This window comes from Cheilinus undulatus, linkage group 2, assembly GCF_018320785.1.
Source record: "Cheilinus undulatus linkage group 2, ASM1832078v1, whole genome shotgun sequence".
Lineage (NCBI taxonomy): Eukaryota > Metazoa > Chordata > Actinopteri > Labriformes > Labridae > Cheilinus > Cheilinus undulatus.
Window position 1 is genome coordinate 5,547,289 of NC_054866.1, and position 26,711 is coordinate 5,573,999.

The 26,711-nt window shown below is 38.6% G+C and overlaps 1 protein-coding gene across 12 annotated transcripts in view; it reads left to right on the forward strand.

The window, feature by feature from the left end:
* Positions 1-1,461: 1,461 nt before the first annotated feature.
* mecom (MDS1 and EVI1 complex locus) overlaps positions 1,462-26,711 on the forward strand; it is a 354,218-nt gene continuing 328,968 nt past the window's right edge. For 4 of the 12 annotated variants that reach the window (XM_041803407.1, XM_041803347.1, XM_041803383.1 and 1 more), the window contains exon 1: positions 1,464-1,685. In XM_041803407.1, the coding sequence (XP_041659341.1) occupies positions 1,649-1,685 (37 nt within the window). In that variant the 5' untranslated portion in view covers positions 1,464-1,648. Of the gene's footprint in view, positions 1,686-26,711 lie in introns of all 12 variants that reach the window. The other 8 variants (XM_041803375.1, XM_041803393.1, XM_041803398.1 and 5 more) reach the window with 4 other exon arrangements.

Sequence of the window (26,711 nt, forward strand, 5' to 3'; positions counted from 1 at the left end):
GAAATTTGACTTTGACTCCTGAGATTAATGTCAGAATCTTCCTAGAATTTAAAAAAAGGAGGTTGGATCTCAGCTGGACCTTCTCCTTCATGGTGAAATATGTCCAGGATGTGAGTCATTCTAATGGCTAAAGGTCAGATGTTGACTACTGGTCCACTAGATCTGAATAAAGATTTAGTTTAGAATTGTTGTAATTTGAAAGCTTGGCTCATTTATTTCCCTTCAGTAAAATTCCTCAAATCTGGACCTTTACCTGCAGGAGGGGTTTATCTCAGATGCTCCCAGCACCCCTGGCTGTGGGCTTAACGCATGTTCGCTTCAGGCTTCCGTACATCAGAGATTTTGGGGGATTTTGAACCTCCAGTTGAGAATCCAGATCCAGGCTGTAACATCCTGATCCTGCAGGCTTCTGCCTTCATGTTTATGTTTGTTTGTTTTCATGACGTCATAACCTTTATCCCCATACTTCAGGGATCGATAACTGGAGTTCACGACCCGTTTAAGAGTTCACCTGCAGGGTCAGCGTGATCTCACGCGGAGCTAATTAATAGCCAATTACTTTAATGATGAGGGGACGCTGCTGCAGACTCAGGATGGCGGAGACAGATGATTTTATTTTTTAATAAATCTAACTTTTGTTTTGTGATCTGTGAGTCAGGATGTAAATATGCCTCTATAAAATGTTTATGTGCTAACAGCAGACATGCAGGGCTTTTACTGACTTTCAGAGCCTGGATGCCATGACGCAGTTATGGCTGAGGAGGTTTTTCTGTCAGTGCAGAGGGAATAAAACAAATGTTGAAATTCAAAATAACCCCCTTTATACTTTTGGTCTCCGTTTGAGATAAATCAGAATCCTCTCCAAGCGTGCAAAAACATTTACGCACGGTCTCAAACGCGCATTAATACAGACCTTTACATGAGAGATGAATATCCAGCACAAAGAGAGGAAATAGAGCTGATACTGGAGCTGTCAGAGGGCTGGAGAGGATTCATTCATTTCTAACGTTTGTAAAATGAATTAAAATCGATACAAGCGTCAATAGCTGCAGTGATAAATGTGAATTCATTTAAAGAGGAAAGGGTTGAGAATAATTCTCTTACTGCAGAAATATCTACTGGAAATATCTAATAACAAAAATAGATTTTATTTCCACCAGAATCATCTTTTCATCTGATTTAAAATGATTATTTATGTGTAATTTAAAGAATCATTTCTTGTGATGAAGACTTGGAGGAAAAAAAGGGTCTGAAATTCCGCGTGCGCACCTCGATGTCAAACTTTGCTCGCGCGTAAAACAAACAGAAGTGAGAGCAGAACACGGTGGGACATTTTTTACAGCGTGCCCCGCTCCTCTTCCCCACTCAGCCGTGGGGGGTTTCAGAGTCCGACACGAGTGGAGATGCCCGTCCCGATCCACGCGCCAACCAGATCAGGTTGATATCAAAAGTGATAAATCGTCCCAAACTTTTTCTTGGCACTTGCTGCCGGCAAGATTTCGATCCTGTGCGCATGTGCGAAAGGTATCCTGACTGACAATGCTGGAGAGATAGCGCGTCTGGATTGAGAGAAAAAGGAGAGAGAAAAAAGAGAAAAAAGAAAAACGAGGAAAAAATCCAAACAAACCCACGCCGAGAGACTGGCACCATGAGGTCCAAAGGCAGGGCGCGGAAACTAACCACGAGTAGGTGCAACATCCCTTTTCTTTCTCCTTTTTGCCATCTTTACCTTCAGCCTGTCGATGCAGGAGTTTATCTAACGCTTCGTTTCCTCCAGAGCGCCACAATCCGCTCTTTCCTTCTGTTAGGAGTCGCTAAAAATGACGAGGAAGGAACAGAACCGCTGTCAGGAGTGGAGAGTAAACTTTAGAGAAGTTTGTGCAGGCTGTCCAGCTCCAGCTTTGGACATGCTCTGTGCATGTAGTGGGCGCTGTGGTTTGTTGATCTGTGCAGCGGCAGGAGAGGAGCTGCTGCTGCTGCTGCTGCTGAGAGCTGCCGTCGCTCCTGCGTGAGGGGGAAAGTTGGGAAAGGAAAGGCTGATGGAGGGGAATGTGGAGGCATGCTTCAGGGAACAGGAGATCTCTACGTGTGGGACTTTAACGCGCGTCTTTTCAGGGCTTTATTCGTGCGTAAAATGTGTTGATTGTTGGATGATAACGCGCGTAAAAATGAAGCGAAGTCTGACATGCCTCTCTAATTTATCCGGTGTAAAAACATCCAAGTTCTTGCTGCAAAAAAAGGTCATTTTAAGAAACTTCTTTTCAAATTAATTACAGTTTTAAATCAAAGAATTTGGAAGCATTTAAATAACTTTTACGCATTAGATTGATAAAGCTTCTTATGCGTGATTTTCTCCAATGATTTATTGAAATTACTTTCCCCACAATCCTGCAATTTAAATGGTTAATTCTGCTTTAAATTTGAGGGGTATGGACTTAAAAAAGCGCAGAGTTTTGCAGAAAGAAGGACAATCAAAACTTGCATTTATTTTGAAAGTATTTAGTACTTTTTATTTTGTTGAGCTATATTTGCATCCTGTTTTATTTTATTCCTGCAAGCTCACAAACAAATAAAACAAATAATATGGAATAAAAGCGTCAAAGCTGCAGCACGTCAGGTAAATTATTCAAGTGGCGATGGGACTTAAAGGGAGGTGTTTGCATGCAGGTAAAGGAGGGGCCTATTCAAACTAATTTTTTGTAATTTTATGGAATATTTATAAAATATTTTGGCACCTAAAATACAGACATCGTCCCTAACAGGAGTAAAAACTCTTTAATGTCTTCGTCGCGGCCTTCCTCGTCTCTTCCATCCACTTCTCTGCAGAAATAAAGGCTGGATCATTCCTGTTATTTTACGATTCTCTCTAAATAGGAGACGGTCAGAGCTCCCAGAGGAGCAGCCAGCCCTGCGCAGAGCCAGCAGAGATCAGAAAAATTCCCATGCAGCGGGCTGAGCAGAGCTTGGGCTCCTAAATGTGCGTTAAAACGGGACGTGTTCAGGGGCCTCCGCGCACGAGCCCTGTGATAAAACAGAGGAGGTGGTAAGAGTGATGGATGGAGGCTGACTGATTAGTCCAGATGTGATGCGGTGCGCCACAAAAACGCGCTCCTGCTTCCCTACTAAGTATAGCCGAGGCAGGCCGCACCCCGCGGTGAATTGTGGGTGACGGAGGGATGGAGGAGGAGGAGGAGGGGCTTTGGTGATCCAAGCCTAATTAAAGGTGTGCTTAGCATTTCTGTGTCGCAATAAAAAGCCATGATGAGGGCGTAGTTTTATTCATGCAGAATGACGATTAATCGACTTTGATAAAGCTGCGGATTTACAGACATCTAATGTTCCGAATAGAACTCCGACCTGAAGGAAAAAGTTCCTCTGGAATTATCTGGAAGTTTCACAAGAAGAAATGGAGCATTTAAAGCTTTTAGTCCCAGAGCACGGGCTACAATTTGATAATCATTTTTCCCTTTGACCACAATGTTTAGTCAGCCATCAATCACCCTACGGAAGCCCGATTGTGCCATCTAAGAAAGAACAGAATGTTGAAGTTAGGTGATTATTACAACGAAAAAATATCAAATCAAAATAATGAAAAAATTGTGAGAAAATAAATCCCCATTATAAAATAAGACATTATGAGAAAAACATGTCACAATTTTGAAATAAGTCAATTTACGAGATGAAAAGTCAAAATTATTGAAAAAACAAGTCAAGTTTATAAAAATGAGTTGAAATTCTGAGATAAGTCATGATAACAAAATAATATGTCAAATTATAATATATAGAGATATATTTTTTAGATAGAAATTAATGGTAGTAAACCAGCGCCATCTGAGTTTGAATTTGAAAATTAAAATTTCTAAAACTGAATTTTTTTTAGCATCAAAATTGGATTTTGAATTTGAAAAACCAAATCAACACCAAAACTTTTTTGCCACCGAATTTTTATCCAATGTGAAAATAAATTCGCTGTAAAAAAAAATTCAATGTCCCAAAAAATCAGTTTTTAAAAATTCAACATTGAAAAAAAATCAGTGTTAAAAAATCAATTCAAAATAAATAAATTAATAAATAAATTCAGTGTAAAAAAATTCAACTTCAGCATCAAAAGAGACCGAGTAAACCAGGGAGAGGCAGTCGATCCCTGTCTCAATTGATCTAACATCCAGCCAATCAGGTTACGCTCCCTCGGTCATGTGACAGAGACCCGCGAAGCTTCATCAGCAATGTCGGCCAACAGAGGAGATTGTGCCTCGGTAGGCGTGTCTACTTTCTCTGCCATTTGTCTTCATAAAATTCAGACCTAGATATTACCGTACACATCCACACATTAACCAGATTTATCAAACAATATCCACACTGCACTGTTAGCAAACGTAACTGGACTTTAATTTGGGAGACCATATTAGGATAAAAAAAAAAAACACTTAAAAGCTGCTCTGTATGGATTATACAAGCAAGTTTGCTACTGGTAGCTGTTTTTCAGCATGTCGAATCACTAACTTACGGCAACCACTATTTGCTCTGACCCGTTAACACTGTCACGGTGTATCAAGTTCATCAAAGAAAACTGTGCCAACTTGCTAGTTGGCTCATTTAGCTCATTGCTAACGCAATTTTTGCTAACAAAATTGTCACGAACGCCACTTCGTTAAAAGTGCTTCTCCCTGGTTTACTCAGTCTCTTTTGATGCTGAAGTTGGAGTTTTTGCTTTCGAATTTTTTTGACACTGAGGTTTTTTAAGACGTTGAATTTTTTAACACTGAATTTTTTTTTCGATGTTGAATTAAAAAAAAAAAAAGATTTTTTTTGAGACAGATTTTTTTTTTACACTGAATTTGTTTTCGCACTGGATAAAAATTCAATGGCAAAAAAAAAATGTTGGTGTTAATTTGATGGTTTTTCAAATTTAAAATCCGATTTTGATGCTAAAAAAAAAAAAATCAGTTTTAGAAATTCAAATTCAAACTCAGATGGCACTGATTTACTTCCATAGAAATTCAAACTTGTGAGATTAAAGGTCAAATTTTGAGATGGCATGATGTGAGAAAACCCCAAATTAAATTTAAAATGTTTAACTACCATTAAAATAAAACAGTAAGAAAGATTTGACATAAAGTTCATAATAGACATAAAAGATAAAAATTATAATATGGTTATATTTTTCAGATAGAAATTTCAAAGTAAAACGTTGCCGTCATGATATCAGGTCATATTTTTTGATGAAAATTCATAATGATGAGACAAGGGGTCATTACTGTGAGAGAGCCAGTCAGAATTTAGAGATAAGCTGTCACTGAGATAAAAGCAGAAAATATATTTAGAGCCACATTTTAGAGAAAAGTGAGATTATGGGACAAAATGATATTATTATGAGATAAAAGTCTGAAAAATTCAAAATTTTTTAAATAAAAAGTTGAACCTATGATCAAGAGAGTCATATGTGTGCGATAGAAATGTAAAATCCTGAGATAAATGAAGCTGAGCCCCAATTATCACCTCCCAGCTCCCACAGTCAATCACAGCTCTTTCTCTCAACACAGTGGTGGATTTAAATATGATGTACTTCTTATTAATTCCTGCTTGCATTAATGCGGCTCCTGGCAAAGCTTCACCTCCTCCACCCCAGCCTCCTCCCTTATAGCACAAAGCATGTTGCACCCAGGTATTCAGATTCATGCTACTATGGATTAAATTCTTTTGAACTAATTTTATTGTTTTCAGTACACGTTATCATTAATGTATCTGTCCATATGGGGGTTTCTATGCACTCCATATCAAGTCAAAGCACACTGTTTGACTAACGCACAGAGTGTCTTTAGAGCAGAGTAATGATGGGAAGTTCAGCCCTTTTCAGAGAGCTGGCTCTTTTGGCTCGGCTCCCAAAGAAGAGCCGACTCTTTCGCCCCCTGAACGGCTCTTTATTTAGGATCTTTTGTAGCCCTACATTTTACCTTAACTTCACAAAAAATAATGGTAAATGGTGCATGTGCAAACGAGTCTACATCCGTTTGGCTTTAGGTTAGGTTTAGCATTTTAATTTCCACTGGTCAGATTTAGGGGTAGCTCATTGGGGTAGGTGTTTATTTTAATTAGGTAGCTTCCTGGGGTTAGGTTTAGCATTTAAATTCCACTGGTCAGGGTTAGAATTAATGCAGAGCGGATGTAGACGCGTGTTTGCACGTGCACAATACAAATCAGGTTTCCGGGATGGATCGGGTAGCGACACCCCCCTCTCTGTTTTCACATAATGGTAAAATCCTTTATCCTCACATGTGATTGGCCCCATGGCTGCCATGCTGGCCAATCAAAAAAAGTTCTGACCAGAGCTGGGGCTGAGCATTATGAGAGCTAAGCAGCGTAAGGAGAAAAAAAAACGACCCTCACTCTATGCAAGCCGCCTCTTCTGATTCACTACAAATCATCAGCTCTCAGAGCCTCACTAGACCCACCACTAGAGCAGAGCCTTCAAGTAAAACTGTGGATCCATTTTAAAATAAATTAGCAAAAAAAATGACAAGACTGGCCCTGACCGAACCATCAAAATTACTATTTAAGTCATAATAATAAGATAAACGTTGAAATTATTACATTAAAAGTGAAAGTTTTGAGATACCAAGTCATGATAATGACGTTAGAGGTTTAAGATTTAGAAAGTTGGATTTCTGATATATAGAGTCATATTTCTGAGATAGAATTTAAAAACTTTGAAATACATCATAATTATGAGATTAAAGTTAAATGCAAACAAATAAAGTCAATATTCGGAGATAGGTCATAATTATGGCATGACAATTTTAAAAGCAGTTGAGAGTATGATGAAGAGAGTTATATTTTTGAGTGAAAATTTGACAAAAAATTTAAAATTTATGTGTTAAAAAGTCAGAATTATGACCTGAAGTCATATTTTCAACATTAGGATATACAGTCATATTTTTGAGATAGAAATCAAGAATCATGATTTTTTTTTTTTTTTTGAAAAGTCAATATTGAGATTGTAAGTCAATTATGAGATTTAAAATTTTAATTGTGAGAAATTAAAAATTATGATAGTCATATTTTAGGATAGAAATTTAAAATAATTAGATAAAATGTCATAATTATGATATTGATATCAAGTCAATAAGTCAGTATTATGGATAAAAAGTTGAAATCATAATATTTTCACATTTTTAAGTAAAAGTTGAAATTATGAGATAAGAATTTGAAAAGTTGAGACTGAAGTTGTAAGAATGGATGAGTCAAGCTGATGTCTTTATGTTGTACCTTACTATTTTATTTTTACTATTATCTAATAATTTTGACTTTACTTTCTAAATTTATATCATTCTCTCATTATTTTGATTTAAAATTGAATGATTTTCTATAAATAATGACCACACTTGTTTAATTCTTTTTATAAGTGGCCTAAATGGGCTTCCGTACTGGTCTGCCTGTCTCCAGAAGTAGTGCTCGTTTTACGGATTAGATTGATATCTTCAACCTGACTTTCTGATTGGCTGATCAGATGCTGATAGTGTGCATGTGCGTCATCATTAGGGGGACAGAGAGAGCGAGTGAGGCCTCGGTGTCACGCCATCTGCAAGCGAGGAGTGCGGCGTCCTCCTCACATTGTGCAGTGGGCCGTGCGTCTCTGGTTTGTCTGCTGGAGCTCATTAAAACGGTTAATAGATCGGCCCATTTAAAAGGTGAGAGGGAGCGGGCCGGCGCGAGGAAACTGAAATAGAGAGCCCATTAAAGGGCCTTGTTGTCCCCGAGCGGCATGCTTTGCCTGCGCTCCGCTTGGTGCCAAAGCTCCCAAAACAAATGTCCCTTCTCACCTTCCGTAATGGACGGGGTCAAGAATCAGAGGGGCCCAGGGCAGGGGTCACTCCTCTCTCTTTTCATTCATTTGTATCATTTTTAAGTTTGTGGTGCAAATGAAGATAAAGGGTTGAGCATTTTTGTGGAGTTTAATCAGAGCCGATGTTTGGCCTCAAGGCAAGGAGGAATAAGAGGCCCCTCCTTATTTACCTTAAATCAGACAGAGACAGTGGAGTAAAATAGGCTGAAGCATTTATTTTTAATGATCAACAACACATTAATATAAATCTACAGGACATGTGAGTAAGCAGTCTTCCTCATCCTCTCTTTAAACTCAAAGTGTCTGCACACAAATACTGCAGGGCCGTTCATAGGAGGGGGCAAAATGGAGGAAGGCTTTTTGGGGGGCCCAGCAGAATGATGTGGCCCATAGAGGTTCATAAAAACATTCTGAAAAACTGAAATTGAAAGTAGGCAGTCCAGGCTTTATTGCAAAAATGAATCATTCACTATTTAAGTGAGAAAATAAATATTTGATTTATTGTTTTCTGTTTCATAATGTAAACAACTTCACTTCCTCTTAAAGAGGGGGTATTATACTTTTCCGGTTTTTAAAACATAAATATCAAGTCATAATGTTGGGTGTCCATACTTCACGTATGCAAGATAAACGTATGCGGCAGTAATCTTGGAATTAGCGTGTTCATTGAAAATCTCTCTGAGATTCTCCCAGTACTCTCCCGAGACGAGATTTTGATGGAGCAAACTGATGCGGTCATCACAATAGGATCTCCTGACTGGTTCGTGGTTCGACCGTGCTGCCGGCAAAGCGGAACAGACCGCCCCCACAAGGCCTTTTAGCATTTGGCATTTAGCAACACAGTAGTTAAACACTTACCAAACAGATACATCCTGCGCTGCTGCTGGTTTTATTCCCCCTCTCTCTCTAAACTATCAGGGTCAGACTCTGGGTCTAACACATATCAAAATTCGCCATAATTTACTCATTCGGATCGGTTCATTCAAAGTTTACATGTACTAGCCTAGCAATATAGCCACATCGGAGGGGGACACAAAACATTGAGTCCTGTCGCCGGCCAGCCTCCGGAAAATCAGCCAATCAGAGGAAAGCAAGTCCGTGGAGCGGGCGGAGTTAAAGAGACAGCAGTGAAAATGAAGCGTTTCAGACGGAGGTTAAAATAAGGGTTTTTCAGGACGCCAGTGTGAGAAACGTGAGGAGTGTTTTGAACTGTAAACCATATAAAGCTACAACCTGTGTATCAGAGAGATGGTGTAAAGCCTTAAAAAAAGGCATAATACCCCAACTTTAAAGGGGTACATGACTTTATTTATCAATTAACTTACTTAATTTACTGACTCGCTTACTTTGCTTAGCTTACTGTACATTACTTACTCACTTACTTTACTTACATAAATTAGTTTGTTTCCTTCACTTACTTATTTGACTTAACTTACACTGTTTACATACTGTACTTAGGCCCTGTCCACACGGAGACGAATTCAGGAGTATGCATAGTGTAGCTCTCTTAAGACGCCTGCACAGGTCTGGCCAGAACAACAATGGCGGAACACAGGGTTTGTGTTCGTGCTGCAGAAGCTACTGAGCTTGTTATGGTTTTTAAAGCAAAATCTGATGCTCCTTTACCACCACCACGAAACGCATACACCGGATGTTCTTAAATCCAATGCGGAGAACAACCAGAAGGGCAACTAGAAGAAAGTTTGTGTCAGTTTTCTGTGATCTTCATCTCTCTTTTGGTGCATTTCTGTGGCAGCAATAAGCGCCACGTACAGGCTTGGCATATGCACAACAGCGTTTTTTAGTCGTTTTCAGTGGTTCAGTGCTTACGCGGATATTTCCTGAAATGATCCTGTCTTTATGGAATACTTTTTCAAAATGTAGCGGAAATATATTGTTTTCGTCTCCATGTGGACAGGGCTTCACTCACTTATTTTACTTAATTTACACTATTTACTGACTTTACTTTGCTTGTTTTACTTATTTACTCACTTGACATTGTTCTACTTACTTATCTTACTTTACTAACTTACTCACTTTATTTACTTTACTTTACTCACTTTTCTTACTTTACTTCTCTTTACTCTGCTTACTTTACTTTACCTGCTCACTTACTTAATGTACTATGTTTACTTACTTTACTTACTTTACTTACTTACATTACTTACTTTCTTTCCTTACTAACTTAGTTACCTTACTTTCTTTACTTACTTTCTAGTGTGACTTAATTTACTTAACTTAATTACTTTATTTTAATAAATTTTCTTTACTTACTTGCTTTACCTTACTCATTTCTTACTTTACTTACTCACTTTATTTACTTTACTCTTCTTTACTTTACCTACTTACATTACTTCTTTTTACTCTACTTACTTTACCTGCTCACTCACCTACTAAATGTACTATGTTAACTAATGCTACTTTTCTTACTTGCTTAATTTACTTACTTTCCTTACTAGCTTACTTTGCTTTCTTTACTTTACTATTTTACTCAATTTTCTTTTCTTACTTACTTACTTGCTACCTTGCGTACTTTCTTACTTTACTTTCTCACTTATTAACTTATTTCGCTCTTCTTTACTTTACTTCACTTACTTTCAATTACTTTACTTACTTTACTAACTTACTTTACTTTTTTCACTTATGAACTTAATTTACTTTACATTACTTATTTAACTTTCTACTTAACCTTCTTACTTTACTTACTTTACTCTCTTTTCTCACCTGTCTACTTTACGTCACTCACTTACTTTACTTACTTTACTAACTTACTTTACTTTTTCACTTACAAACTTAATTTACTTTAAATTACTTATTTAACTTTCTACTTTATCTTCTTACTTTACTTACTTTACTCTCTTTTCTCACCTGTCTACTTTACGTCACTCATTTACTTTACTTACTTTACTAACTTACTTTACTTTTTCACTTACAAACTTAATTTACTTTACATTACTTACTTATTTAATTTTATACTTAACCTTCTTACTTTACCTACTTTATTCTACTTTCTCACTACTATACTTCACTCACTTACTTTTCTTACTTTACGTGTTCTTATAAAAAGATAAGATCAAAGAATGGAACACTGGTGATTTAACATTCTTTTTTTGACAATAACATTAACACATACAGAAAAAAAAACTTTACATAACCAGTGTTCCATTTATTGAACTTCCTATTTTGTTCAGAACATTCCTTTTTTTTTTTTAAATTCTCTTGAGGTAAAAAAAAAAAAAAAAAAAAACAGAACACACATACATACACACACACACACACACACAAAAGAAAAACATAAAATGATTTTTTTTTTAAATTCCACTTAAAAATCAGCTGTCTTAAAATGCCAAGGGTAGGCTTTTCCTTCTTGTTTTTTCCCTTTTGTCGTAAAATACATTGCCCAAAGACGTCTTTCTCCATTTAACTTGCAGCAGTTTATAGGCCAGCATTGCTATTCAATTAACAGGGCCAGAGAACTACAGGCAGTCCCAGCTCATCCCGTCTTATAAATGGCTCACAAATGTTCTCTTAAAATTGATCATGTTAATTACTGTCTGTTTAAGTAATCAAGCATATAACCACAAATATGGATAATATGAGGGCTGTATTGCTGGTAGATTTAATATTAACAGTAATAATTTAATGAGAAGAACATGCTTATGAACTTTATACAAGCTTTTCAAACAGTAACATAGATTAATATCACACATACAGTACTGCATATCAGTAACAGTGTGATTTAGTTGTAATTGTGATTTGAATGTAGCTCTCTATCACTGTGCAGGAGAAAAAAACTGAGGGATGATTGTCCACTTTTCTATTAATCCTGATATTAAAATGCCTAACAGTACATTAGAATAGAAAAACTGCTGCTGGTCAAACTGGGTATCAAACCCTCAAACACCTACACTGCTGTTATGGATGGAGTTTGGATGGTGGGGTCGCCTGTGGCCCCGGCCCTCTCATCTATCACCGCCCCCATCTGTCTGACATGTCGTCCACTTCCCTCTTCTCCGATGATGGGAGACCACCCCTGCACCCCCCTTGCTTTAGAAAATGGCTCTTTTGGAGGGTCTGTGATGTTAATGAGCGGTCCGGGACTCTCAGGCCTGTAAACAGAGAGCTGATGAGGTTAGTGCTCTGTTTACGTCCTGTTGTCACCTGCTTGAAGGATGGACCTCGTCCAGAACAACCAGGGAGCTTCCAGGCCCAGATACAGCGGCCCTGAGGGGGTTCCTCTTTCTCTTGTTCTACTCTTCTCATGTGGTCTCATTTTACCCTGTCTGAGCATGATTGCCCCTAAATCTACTCTGCTGGTCTGCTTTCATGGTCTGATGCAGTACGATTACAACTCCACTTCCAAAAAAGTAGGGGTGCTGTGTAAAATGTAAATAAAAACAGAATGCAATGATTATCAAATCTATAAACCCATATTTTATTCACAACAGAATATAAACAACATATCAGATTTTTAAACTGAAACATTTTACCATTTCATGAAAAATATTAGCTCATTTTGAATTAGATAGTGTCTCATAAAAGTAGGGGCAAGGCCATGTTTACCATCGTGTAGCATCCCCTTTTCTTTTGCCAACAGTTTGTAAACGCCTGGGAAGTGAGGAGACCAGTCACTGGGAGAGGAATGTTGTCCCATTCTTGTCTGATGTAGGATTCTCAACAATCCTTAGACTTCTTTGCTGGATTTTTCCTTTATGAGGCTCCAAATGTTTTCTCTTCGGGCATTGTTTAGCACTGGAACTCTTCCACTGTGAAGCCATGCTGTTGTGATGGATGTGGTATGTGGTTAAGTATTGTCTGGCTGAAATATTCAAGGCCTTCCCTCAAAGAGACATTGTCTAGATGGGAGCATATGTTGCTCTGAAATCTCTACTTTTCTACTTATCAGCATTGATAGTGCCTTTCCAGATGTGTAAGCTGTCCATGTCATAGGCACCAAAGCAACCCCATACCATCAGAGATGCAGGCTTAAGAACGGAAAACAAGCTGGATGGTCCCTCCCCTCTTTAGTCCTCGCTGCACTCGCCTGTAGTTTCAAAAAAAAGAAGAAAAAAAAAGAAAAAAAAAATCAAATTTCAGTTAATATGACCACAGAACAGTTTTCCATTTTGCCTCGTTCCATTTTAAATGAGCATTATCCCCGAGAAGACAACAGTTTTTTAGGGATCCTGTTCACATATTGCTTCTTCTTTGCATGATACAGCTTTAACTTGCATTTGTGGATGGTATGACCAATGACCAATTCTGGTACAGAATCATGGCTGTTTTAATGCAGTGTTCCCAGATCTAACGAGACATACATCTTCCAAAAAGTTAAACTTTTGACTGGTAAACACATAATTTTCCCAAAAGTTTTGGGGATCATCAGGATGTGTGTTCATTTTCGTCAGCAGCGGTTTTGGCCTTGAAATGCCCCCAAAATGGCATTTTTGCCCAGTCTCTTTCTTATTGTTGAGTCATTAACTCTGACCTAAACTGAGTCAAGTGAGGCCTGCAGGTTTTTTAGATGATGTTCTGGATTCTTTTGTGATCTTCTGGGTGAGTCTTTGATGCCCTCTTGGAGTCATTTTGGTAGGCTGGCCAATCCTGGGAAGGTTCTCCCCTATTGATTATACCAACAATTTTTCCCTTTTGTTGACTGTCGCTGGTGGGCAACTTTTAAAGGTGGATGAACTTTTCAAAAAAATGACAACTATGACCTACTTTTTTGGCAACATAGAGGTAAAAAGGCCCCAACATCCCCAGCTTCACTAACATTTCCATCCTCTTCTTTTGATGATGATGTCATTAAAGCTTTCAAAACATTCCATCTTTGCCTTTTAAGATGATGTCATTGAAGCTTTCAAAGCATTCCATCTTTGTCTTTAAAGATGATGTCATCGAAGCTTTCAAAGCACTCCATCTTTGCCTTTTAAGATGTCATCGAGCTTTCAAAACATTCCAGCTTTGCTTTTTAAGATGATGTCATCAAAGTTTTCAAAACATTCCATCTTTGCCTTTAAAGATGATGTCATCGAAGTTTTCAAAGCATTCCATCTTTGCCATTTAAGATGATGTCATCAGAGTTTTCAAAACATTCAATTTTTGCCTTTCAAGATGATGTCATCAAAGCTTTCGAAGCATTCCATCTTTGCCTTTTTAGATGATGTCATCGAGCTTTCAAAACATTCCATCTTTGCCTTTTAAAATGATGTCATTGAATCTTTCAAAACATTCAATCTTTGCCTTTTAAGATGATGTAATCAAAGTTTTCAAATCATTCCATCTTTGCCTTTTAAGATGATGTCATCGAAGCTTTCAAAAAATTCTGTCTTTAATTTAAAGATGTTGTCATTGAAGCTTTCAAAACATTCCATCTTTGCCTTTAAAGATGATGTCATCGAAGCTTTCAAAGCATTCCATCTTTGCCTTTTAAATGATGTCACTTAAGCTTTTAAAACATTCCATCTTTGCCTTTTAAGATATCAGCGAAGCTTTCAAAGCATTCCATCTTTGCCTTTTAAGATGATGTCATTAAAGCTTTCAAAACATTCCATTTTTGCCTTTTAAGATGGTGTCATCGAGCTTTCAAACATTCAATGTTTGCCTTTTAAGATGACACCATTGAAGCTTTCAAAGCATTCCATCTTTGCCTTTCAAGATGATGTCATCAAAGCTTTCAAAACATTCCAGCTTTGCCTTTTAAGATGATGTCATTGAAGCTTTCAAAACATTCCATGTTTGCCTTTAAAGATGATGTCATCAAAGCTTTCAAAGCATTCCATCTTTGCCTTTTAAATGATGTCACTTAAGCTTTTAAAACATTCCATCTTTGCCTTTTAAGATATCAGCGAAGCTTTCAAAGCATTCCATCTTTGCCTTTTAAGATGATGTCATTAAAGCTTTCAAAGCATTCCATCTTTGCCATTTAAGATGATGTCATCGAGCTTTCAAACATTCAATGTTTGCCTTTTAAGATGACACCATTGAAGCTTTCAAAGCATTCCATCTTTGCCTTTCAAGATGATGTCATCAAAGCTTTCAAAACATTCCATCTTTGATTTTAAGATGATGTCATTGAAGCTTTCAAAACATTCCATGTTTGCCTTGTAAGACGATGTCATCGAAGCTTTCAAAACATTCCATCTTTGCCTTTTAAGATGATATCATTGAAGCCTTCAAAACATTCCATCTTTGGGGAGCAAGTGGCCTAGTGGTCAAAGGCACTCCCCATGTACACAGGCGGCCTGGGTTTGAATCCGGCCTGAGGCCCTTTACCGAATGTCTCTCCCCCACTCTTGACCCTGTTTCTGACTCTACTCACTGTCCTCCCCTATCTAATAAAGGCACAAAAATGCCCAAAAATAAATTAAAAAAAAAAGTGGATGAACTTTGCAAAAAAAAAGACAACTATGGCCTACTTTTTTGGCAACATAGAGGTAAAAAGGCCCCAACATCCTCAGCTTCACTAACATTTCCATCCTCTCCTTTGGATGATGATGTCATTAAAGCTTTCAAAACATTCCATCTTTGCCTTTTAAGATGATGTCATCAAAGCTTTCAAAGCATTCCATCTTTGCCTTTAAAGATGATGTCATCGAAGCTTTCAAAGCATTCCATCTTTGCCTTTTAAGATGATGTCATCGAGCTTTCAAAACATCCCATCTTTGATTTTAAGATGATGTCATCGAAGCTTTCAAAACATTCCAACTTTGATTTTAAGATGATGTCAGCGAAGCTTTCAAAAATGTCATCTTTGTCTTTTAAGATGATGTCATCAAAGCTTTCAAAGCTTTCCATTTATACCTTTGAGGATCTTTAGATGTTGTTCTGGGCTCTTTGTGATCTCCTGGATGCGCTCTTGGAGAATTTTAGTAGGCCAGCCACTCCTGGGAAGGTTTATCACTGTTCATAGTTTTCCCCATTTGTGGATAATAGTGCTCACCATGGTTGGCTGGAGTCCAAAGCTTTAGAAATGGCTCTCTAATCCTATTCAGACTGATAGGTGTCAGTTTGTGTTCACATTGATCAGGTAAACCCTAGTCTGGGTTTTAGTGGGCTTAGATTCTAGTGTATGATGTTAAACTATCTTTAAGTAATGGAACAGTGTTCAGTACTGAATCCTACTGGTGCATGGAACCAGTGTTTTATCATCAGTATTGGTCCAGCAGGGGTGTTTTATGTTGATGTCAGTGTTGTGTGTGCTGCAGAGAGGTTGTTGTGGCGTAGCGACCCAGACAGGGCAGTGTGGGAACTCCAAGGGACTGATGGAAGGAGGGGAGGGTGGGAGCAGTGGCATGTCAAGCCTGGGAACGGCTGAGTGTTTACCGCAGGGAAACCGTACCAACACAGAACAATGAGCCAGCCTTACCCCTTCTAAATAAAAAAATCAGCTTTCTACCCCCCTCCTTCCCCCCCTAAAGGTCACGGAGTTAGAGATAGGGAGTCCACACAAAGCCTCAGTCTGTCGGCAGTCCCGTCTGGCCCTGGACGGTGCCAAGGCTGAGGTCATTATCAACAGTCCGAGCTAAGCATATTTTTATAGATGGTGTGTGCGTTCCTCTGGGGTTTGTGTGTTTTAGTGCTGAAAACAAAAGCGCCCGGCTGACTCTATGGCGTGTAGCTGTCAAACGTGTGACGTGCCGCCATTTTCTCATCACAAATAGCTCTGAGATAGATGACATTCTGCTGAGTTGAAAAGTAAACTCAGACATCAAACTGATTTGTGTGTCGTTATGATGTCTGCAGTCGGAGTGTCAGCGGTTTGCTGATGCTGCGGTCTGCCCAGGCTATTAATGAGCCACTGGGAAGTTGGCGTGCTCCGAGAGGAGATGTCTGTTAGCTAATTAAAGGAAGTCAATCATTTTATACTCCAATCAATTACCTGAAGCAGGTGGTAGGTACAGGGGCCGATGCTGTGGCCCCATGTCTCACAACAGCTAACGACACAAAGTCACTTTACTGCAGTGTAGAGCACTTTTATGTGGATGGAGGAGAATCGAGAGGCATGATGAGAATTTATCTGGACTGTGGGATGAATTTGACTTCAGAATGAACATGTTTACCAGCAGCTGCATCATCGTTTTCCCTTGTATGGTCATCGTTCAGTTCGGTTTAACAGGAAAAACAGCACCAAGAAGTGGAGGCTATATATTTCTAGGTTTGATCTGTTCCAGTTTGGTCCATCTCGGGTTGTTTTAAACTCCCTGACACGGTCTTTAGTGGACAAAACATTCAACAACATAAACGTAGGGATGCACGATATTTTCGGTATGATATCAGAAGTCCTAAAAATTTCTGCAGATATTTACAGCTGATATATTGTCCATAGATAAGGGCAGTATAAATCATACACTGGGACAGCTCAATGTCAAACTGTATCATCAGGTAAAGGTGGTTGAAGAGGGCCCCAGAGACTAAAGAGAGTCCATCATGGGCCCTGAACATTTTAAACATAAAATAACTACCTACCTCTGTCCTAACTGTCTACCTCCCTGCTCCTCTCTGAGCTCTGATTGACTCAGAATCTCTTTACACAGGAAGAACTTGGAGTTCTTAACTATAAAAAAGGCTTAGACCCTTCTGTACATATGAGGACATTACATTCTGACAATCCCACATCATAGTTATAATTTGAATTTTGGAGAGAAACAACCAGAATGTAATTTGCCATGAAACTGAAATATTTTTTTTGGTAATGTTTGAGAATTTCATAGGAATTTTGGGACTTTGTTTCTATGTTTTCGAAGTTTAGGGGAAATGTGATTTGAATGTTTTTGGCATTTTCATGGGAATTTTGGGAATTTGTATAGAAGTGTTGGGGAATGGGTATTTCTAGTTTTGTACTGTTTTGGGTAGTTGAATTGGTGCTTTGAAAATTGAAGGTATTTCAATGGAAATTCCAGATGTTTGTTGAGAAATTTAGGGGCCTTAGGCCTTATGACAAAGTTTCACTTAAGTATTTGGGGAATGGTGCTTGAAACATTGGGAGAATTTGCTTTGAAATTCTCAGGAATTTAAAAGGAAATTTTTGTGTATATTTGCTTATATATTTGAAGTATTCCAGTAAGTATGAATTTCATGTTTGTATACTGTCGGAAATTAGAAAGAATTTTGCTTTGAAAGTTTTTTGCATTTTCATGGGGAAATTTGTTTGGAAATTTGTAAAATGTATGTCAATTTTTTGGGAGTTTTTCAGGGTGAATTTGCTTTGAAACTCTTAGGTATTTGAGTGGAAGCTTGGGAAATTTATTTGACCATTTTTAGTCATTTAATAAGGAATGGAGGGGTTGTCCTTTGGATTTTTCAACAATCTTTATTAAAATTTCAGGAAATTTGTTTGGAAGTCGTGGGGGAATTTTCCACAGTTTTAATGGAATTTGGGGGAATATATTCATAGTTTTTTGTGGGGGGATTTAATTGGAATTTTTAGGCTTGATGATAAAGTTAAACTTAAACATTAGGGAAATGTTTGAAGAAATTATGTGCTACTTTTTATTTGATACTTCAAAAGAAAAAATCTCCTCCAAAATCTTAGGTGGAAAATTTGTTCATGCTTGGCTTTAACAAGTCCTTGTGATCCATCATCAAACAAAAAAAAAAAAAAAAAAAAAAAAACGAGACAAATGAGTCCACCATAGCTCTCTTAATGACTGACACCATTTCTGACTGACGACCCTAACAACTGACCAACTGGCTGACACTCAGCCAAAACATCTGCTGGAAAACTTTGGGAGCTTTTTAACTCAAGAGGACCTAAAACTCCAAAATAAGTGGAGAAACTACAAATGCAACACAAAGCAAAGCTCAGGTCTCAGGAATATGTCAGTATCTGTATCGGCTAGAATAAGACTGGGAATACTGCCATATTAGATATCAGCAAATATCCAATACATCAGCCCAAAAAGGAGCAAGAACTGCACAGATGAAGAATATCTTCTGATCATAAATTTTAAAACAAACACAACAGAAAAAACCCCAAAATAAATTAGCTTTATCCTGGATCAGTGTACAACCCCATCTCTAAAAAAAAGTTGGGACACTGTGTAAAATGTAAATAAAAACAGAATACAATGCTTGTCAAATCTCATAAACTCATAATTTACTCACAATAGAACATAGACAACATATCAGATGTCGGAACTGAGACATTTTACCAAAAATATCATCTCATTTTGAATTTGATGGCAGCAATACAGCTCAAAAAGTTGGGACAGGGCAGCCAAAAACTGGAAAGTAAGTGGTGGTTATGACAACCAGCCTGGGCAGCAATTTCAAACTAATTAGGTTAATTGGCAACAGGTCAGTAATATTAATGGGTTATTAAAGGAGCATTTCAGAGGGGCACAGCCTCATAGAAGTAAAAATGGGCACCAATCCGTGAAAAACTGCGTCTAAAAATAATGTAACAATTTCAGAAAAATGTTCCTCAATTGTTTCGATTTCCGGACAGGGCCAAAGGTCAGTATTGGATGCTTGTGATCTTGGGATCCTCAGGGGCCACTGCATTAAAGACAGGCATGATTCTGTACTGGATATCACCGCATGGGCTCAGGAACACTTCACTGTCTGTCAACACAGTTGTTCCAGATCTTTCACCAACAGAAAACATTCGGAGCATCATGAAAGGAAAAATCCAGCAAAGAAAACCCAGGTCTGTTGAGCATCTAAAACCCTACATCAGACAGGAATGGGACAACATTCCTCTCCCAAAACTCCAGCAACTAGTCTCCTAACTCCCCTGACTGTTGCTAAAAGAAGGGAGGGTGCTACACACTCGTAAACATGGCCCTGTCCAAACTTTTTTGAGATGTGTTGCTGCCATCAGATTCAAAAAGAGCTCCATGTCAGATATGTTGTTTATGTTCTTTTACGAGTAAAAATGTGGGTTTATGAGATTTGGTCACTTTTACATCCTGTTTCTATTTACATTTTACACAGTGTCCCAACTATTTTGGAATTAGGGTTGTAAATGTTGAAATTTGGCACATTTTTCCTCTTTTTTTGGATTAATGGCTCATATCTGTCTTCATTTCTTGGAGGCTAAGGAGCCTGTGTTTGCTGTTAGTCTTTGTTTTGAATCCTGGCCACATAAAGAGGAGAGTTGTTTTTTTCAGTTTCTACCCTGACTCACTGAAGAGAGCCCTCCATAAACAGGAATAACCAAACAATCGCCCTGTGACTGTGGCGATAACAGTGTGTTCCAGCTCTGCTCGGGGATCTCCCTGGGTGGAGCAGGCTGGCCTGTGGGAGGGAAAGGAGGGAGGAGGAAAGCCATGTCAGGGGTGCCATCAGGTCATGCCCACCTGCAGCTGATAGGGGAGAATGGGGCGGAGGCATCAGCTGTGTACATGTCCGTGTTTGTGTGCTACACATTTCATCTCTGTGACCCCCCCCCCCTCCACTCTGGACCGTGAAGCTCATTAAGCAGCGACCTCTCACCCTCTCAGGGTGGGAGAGACGAGGGGAGGAGATGTGATCAAAGCTTCGGCCTTCCTGATGAAGTTTTCGCTGCTCCTCATTGGCGTGATTGGATGTGATAGCCGCTGTCTGGGCCGCGCTGCAGCGCTGAAACTCTGATGGTTACAGCTAAAGACAGAGAGTGGAAAAGTCACAGCAGGCTGAGAATCCATTATTAAAGGACAGTGGGGTTAATAACGATCATTTAGAAATCATATCTAAGGGTGTTTGATCTAAGAGCAGAGCGGGGCCAATGTCTGCCACTTCATCAGTAGAGACTGTGAGAACTATGGCGATGTTTAAAAATCAGTTCAGCTGATTGTACATACCTGTGATTTTTCTTCACTTCTTTTGGAGTAAGACTCTAAGTTTCAGTGTTTTTTAAGATCTGAACTAATAGGTGGATCTTTGTGGATGTTTGGATTAGATCTTTTCAGGATTTGGATGATTGGGATGGTTTCAGAGGCAGCAGGACTGCATTGTTAGAATATGTCTACTTCAGACAGGTAGTGTCCAGTCAGGCTTACCTATCATGGCTGTCAGCAGACCTGTTTGTTTGCTACATGTTGTCTGTGTCTCTCTGCTGTCACAGTTCTGTCTTCATAACTCAGTAAATCTCCCAACTCTATTATCTGTGGAGGAGGATTAGGGACACTGGAAATAAAAACTTTAAAAAATCTGAGAAACAACTTATTTTTGAATTCTGGGAAAAAATAGAGTTATGACTGATGACATTTTGAGACTATTTTTCCAAACTTTCAGATTTCAAACTTTAATCCCAGAATTATGAGAGAAAATAATTTTGAGATTATGGCTGTTATACTAATTTTAATCTCAGAATTCTGTTTTAAATCTCAGGAATTTCCCTCTTTTGTCAGATTTCTGTGAAAAAAAAAAAACAATCAGATCTAAAATAATAATAATAATAATAAAAACAAAAATTATATTTCTCTAATCCTCATGTGGATTCATCGTTTATCTGAGCCAGAAATATCAAAATAAAAGCACTCTACACAAATAAGATGTGTTTCTTTGCAAAAATGCCAAACTAGACTTTTACTTTGAAAATCATGAACTGTAAAGGGGGAACTGTACTGTGTTACTGTCTCCAGTGACATACTCCACTGATGCAGACTAACAAATCTGCTATTTTATTGTATGTTTTGGTGAAAAGATGTGTGCAGGTTGTGATAAAACAGGCTGAACTTCTATTCTCAAAGATCTCACACACTCTGAAAGCTCTGACTTGTTAACATTCACGCTGAAATAGAATCAGGCAGTGACTCTGCTGTGGCTGCTAATCACCAGGTCTGGAACAGTTGTTATGATCAGAGGACAGATTGAAATCAATCTTTTCTTGGATGGTTGTGAGTCTTTTAAACAGAAGGATAGGTTGGAATATTAGGATCATAGAGTACAGAAGAAAATCTGATGTATGATGATCAGAAGGGCTTCACATGGAAGTCCAACGACTCATCTAATATCATGATCATAGAGTACAGTCGAGCTTCTAAAGGAAGTTTCAGGACTTTGATGAAAGTATGATCACAGAGTACAGAGGAGCTTCTAATGGAAAGTCAACTGCCCTACTAGTAGCATCATCATCGAATAGAGCTGTTAATGAAAGTTTTACAACTCTAAATAAATTATGATCATAGAGTACAGAAGAACTTATAATGGAAGTTCAATGACTTTATATCATCATCATAGAGCACTGGTTCCCAACCTGTGGTCCGTGGATGTGAAGCTTTGTCTGCTCTATTTGCAAATATTGACTTAAACCTCAGTAAAGCAGTAATTAAGAAGTTTACACAAAGGTTTTTTGATAAGAAAATCATGCATAGGCCTGTTTTAGGGGTTTATCAGTAAAACAGTTTAAATATATTTTGATTTTTGACCGCATTTGTCACTTCTTCTCTTTTGGGTCTGCTTCTTTAAGATATATGTAGGAAGGGCTCCAAATAAAATAATGGTCAGGAAACATTGTCAGAGAGTACAGTAGAGCTACCGATGAAGGTTCATTGACTTCTTATAAAAAGATCATACACTACACACACTGTATTGTGTGATATATTGATCATAGAGTACAGAGAAGTTTCAGATGAAAGTTCAATGACTACTTATACGAAGATTGTAGAGTACAGTAGAGTTTTAAGTAAAAGTTCAACTTATCTTCTGATAGTATCATCATAAGAAACAGTGGAGATGTCAATTAAAGCTGAACAACTCTAATTGTATTAAAATCAATAATACAGTAGAGCTTCTAATTGAAATACGACTTGTTAAATTTGATTGAAGAGTACAGTAGAGCTTTTAGTGGAAGCACAATGACTCTACTTAAATATGATTGTAGAGTACAGTAGAGCTTTTAGTGGAAGCACAATGACTACTTAAATATGATTGTAGAGTACAGTAGAGCTTTTAGTGGAAGCACAATGACTACTTAAATATGATTGTAGAGTACAGTAGAGCTTTTAGTGGAAGCACAATGACTACTTAAATATGATTGTAGAGTACAGTAGAGCTTTTAGTGGAAGCACAATGACTACTTAAATATGATTGTAGAGTACAGTAGAGCTTTTAGTGGAAGCACGATGACTACTTAAATATGATTGTAGAGTACAGTAGAGCTTTTAGTGGAAGCACGATGACTACTTAAATATGATTGTAGAGTACAGTAGAGCTTTTAGTGAAAGTACAGTGATCTACTTAAATATGATTGTAGAGTAGAGCTTTTAGTGGAAGTACAATGACTCTAATTTAATATGATTGTAGAGTACAGTAGAGCTTTTAGTGGAAGCACAATGAGTCCTTAAATATGATCGTAGAGTACAGTAGAGCTTTTAGTGGAAGTACAATGACTCTACTTAAATATGATCGTAGAGTACAGTAGAGCTTTTAGTGGAAGCACAATGACTACTTAAATATGATTGTAGAGTACAGTAGAGCTTTTAGTGGAAGCACAATGACTCTACTTAAATATGATTGTAGAGTACAGTAGAGCTTTTAGTGGAAGCACAATGACTACTTAAATATGATTGTAGAGTACAGTAGAGCTTTTAGTGGAAGCACAATGACTACTTAAATATGATTGTAGAGTACAGTAGAGCTTTTAGTGGAAGCACAATGACTCTACTTAAATATGATTGTAGACTACAGTAGGGCTTTTAGCGGAAGCACGATGACTACTTAAATATGATTATAGAGTACAGTAGAGCTTTTAGTGGAAGCACAATGACTCTACTTAAATGTGATTGTAGAGTACAGTAGAGCTTTTAGTGGAAGCACAATGACTCTACTTAAATATGATTGTAGAGTACAGTAGAGCTTTTAGTGGAAGCACAATGACTCTACTTAAATGTGATTGTAGAGTACAGTAGAGCTTTTAGTGGAAGCACAATGACTCTACTTAAATATGATTGTAGAGTACAGTAGAGCTTTTAGTGGAAGCACAATGACTCTACTTAAATGTGATTGTAGAGTACAGTAGAGCTTTTAGTGGAAGCACAATGACTCTACTTAAATGTGATTGTAGAGTACAGTAGAGCTTTTAGTGGAAGCACAATGACTCTACTTAAATATGATTGTAGAGTACAGTAGAGCTTTTAGTGGAAGCACAATGACTCTACTTAAATATGATTGTAGAGTACAGTAGAGCTTTTAGTGGAAGCACAATGACTCTACTTAAATGTTATTGTAGAGTACAGTAGAGCTTTGAGAGGAAGCACAATTACTCTACTTAAATATGATTGTAGAGTACAGTAGAGCTTTTAGCAGAAGTACAGTGATCTACTTAAATATGATCGTAGAGTACAGTAGAGCTTTTAGTGGAAGCATAATGACTCTACTTACATATGATTGTAGAGTACATTAGAGCTTCTAGCTAAAGTTCATAGACTCTTTTTATATATGATTGAATCATAAAGTAGAGCTTCTAATGGAAGTTCAATGACTCTCCTTAAATATGACTGTAGAGTACAGTAGAGCTTTTAGTGGAAGCACAATGACTACTTAAATATGATTGTAGAGTACAGTAGGGCCTTTAATGGAAGTTCAATGACTCTTTTGATATGATGAGGTCCCTGTCCTCTGAGATCTGTGTTGATGACTTCCCCCTCCGTGTTCGTGCATGTTCGTAGTAACCACACACCTCCTGTGCATCCGTGCACGTGTGTTGTTGGTCAGCCAGGGTCGCAGCAGAGGAAAGAATGCGGCTGTGGAAAGGAATGCGGGGCTGATTAGCACTCCTTACCTGTAAGTGAACTGGACGTGCCGGCGTGTGATGAGACCGAGGAAACGAGGGAACAATAGGACAGTAGAGATTCCTTTCCACACCACATTCCAGCGATCCTGCAGCCGGGGCCCCCTGCTCGGAGCTTTGATGAACCCTTCTGGCAGCTTCCTGGGATTGTCGCTCCTCCACAAACACAAAAACATGGAGCGGTGTGTGAAGAGAGAGCACGGCCCTCCTCAGGATGTCCTGTTTTGATTAGTGTTAGCATCCTAAATGCACCGCTGAAATATTATTCTAACACGGAGAAGAGCTTAGCGGTGACACAGCCACTTCTTTCCACTGCGTGACCTCTGAGGTCAGATACACCACAATGAGCCGGGAATCAAAGAGGTGCAGAGGAAATCGTGAGAGGAAAACAGGCTGATTAAACGATAAGGAGATGATCCAGGGCCGGTCTGCAGGTGGAAAGACAACAGGCCGAGCCTCAAGCAAGTTTCTAAGAAATACCAGACAGTTTATGGAAGTATTATCACTACAATGGCATGACTTTGCTGCTGTGCAGCCCATGAAGGTTGCTGATCGGCTAGACCCAATTTAGAAGATGACAGTATACACACAAAGGGCCTCATTTACCAATTTTAAGAAGAAATGAGTTCTCCAAACCCTATTTGGCAGTTAGTAACTAAAGTTTTCTTCCCTGTGATTTCTTGTTAGCTAAAACAAAAATCTAGGAAATCTCCAGAGTACTCTGACCAACATTTGAGGGCTAATATGACAGGATAAAATGTTTTATTTAACACTCTTCAACACTCAAATGAGCTAGATTAAGACTGGAATAATTAAATAGAATTTTAAATCTATTCTACTGCATTTTTTTATATCAATTTAACACTTGTATATAATTAAAGAGTAAGCACAAATAGGTACATGACTTAGATGTGGTCTGTTTGATCTTAAATTAAGCACATTAAGAAGTTTTATCATGAGACATTTATTTGTAAACAATAAATACCTGTTGTCCCATATATTCAGTGCCTGTAAAAAGTATTCACCCCCTTGGATGTTTAACCCTTTTCATTGATTTTATAAATCATTCATGGTTAATATAATTTGTCTTTTTGACCATAGAAGTGACTTTTAAAGTCCAGCCACAAACTCTATTGCACTGATCATCAACTGACAGCCCGGGGCCAAATCAGACCCCCCAAAGCTTCCTGTCTGGCCCCCACAAGACCCCCAGAGACTCCGTCAAGACTAAATCTTGCCCTTGTGCAAATGTACTTGATGACCCCTGCTCTATTGGATTGAGGTCCAGGCTTTGACTCCGCCTCTCCAGAACCGTTTCTGTGTTGCATGCTTCATGTGATTGTCTTGCTGGAAAATAAATCTTCTCCCAAGCCGTAGTTCCCATGCAGACTGAGTAAGATTGTCCTCCTGGATTCATTTACCTTTCACCTTTACACGCCTTCCAGGGCTGGCTGCCAAGAAACATCCCCACGGCAAGATGCTGCCACCACTGTGCTTCACAGTGGGGATGGTGTGTTTGTGGTGATCCAACATCTTTCCTGATGGCCAAAAAACACCATTTTGGTCTCATCAGACCAAGGAACTTTCTTCCACTTGACCATGGAGTCTCCCACACTTTTGGTGAACTCTAGTCAGGATTTAATCTGAGTTTTGTTCTTTGCCACTCTCTCTTAAAGCTTTGACTGGTGAAGAACCCGGCCAACAGTTGTTGTTTGCAGAGTCTCTCCCATCTCAGCTGCTGAAGCTTGGAACTCCTTCAGAGTAGTCATAGGTGTCTTGGTGGCTTCTCTCACTAGTCTCCTTCTTGGAGATGTGTCTGGCTGCAGACCTCGAGCAAACCTCTACGCTGGGGCGTTCAGCCATAGACCTGTACGCTGGGGCGGACCTCTATGCTTCAGCGTCACGTACATTGCCTGAGCCGTGGACCTCTACGCTGGGGCGATGATGTATATTACCCGAGCTGAATTTTCCGCTCTAGCCCCTTGCTCACTGGCTTACCCTAAATCTAACCACTCTGGTTTTATTGCCTAAACCTAACCACTCAGGTTTTAATAGCGCCAACCCCGACCCCTACGCTGGGGCGTAGGGGTCGGGGTCTGCCGCTGCACACCCCAGCGTAAGGGGCTACGCTAAAATCTAGTAAGAGTCAGC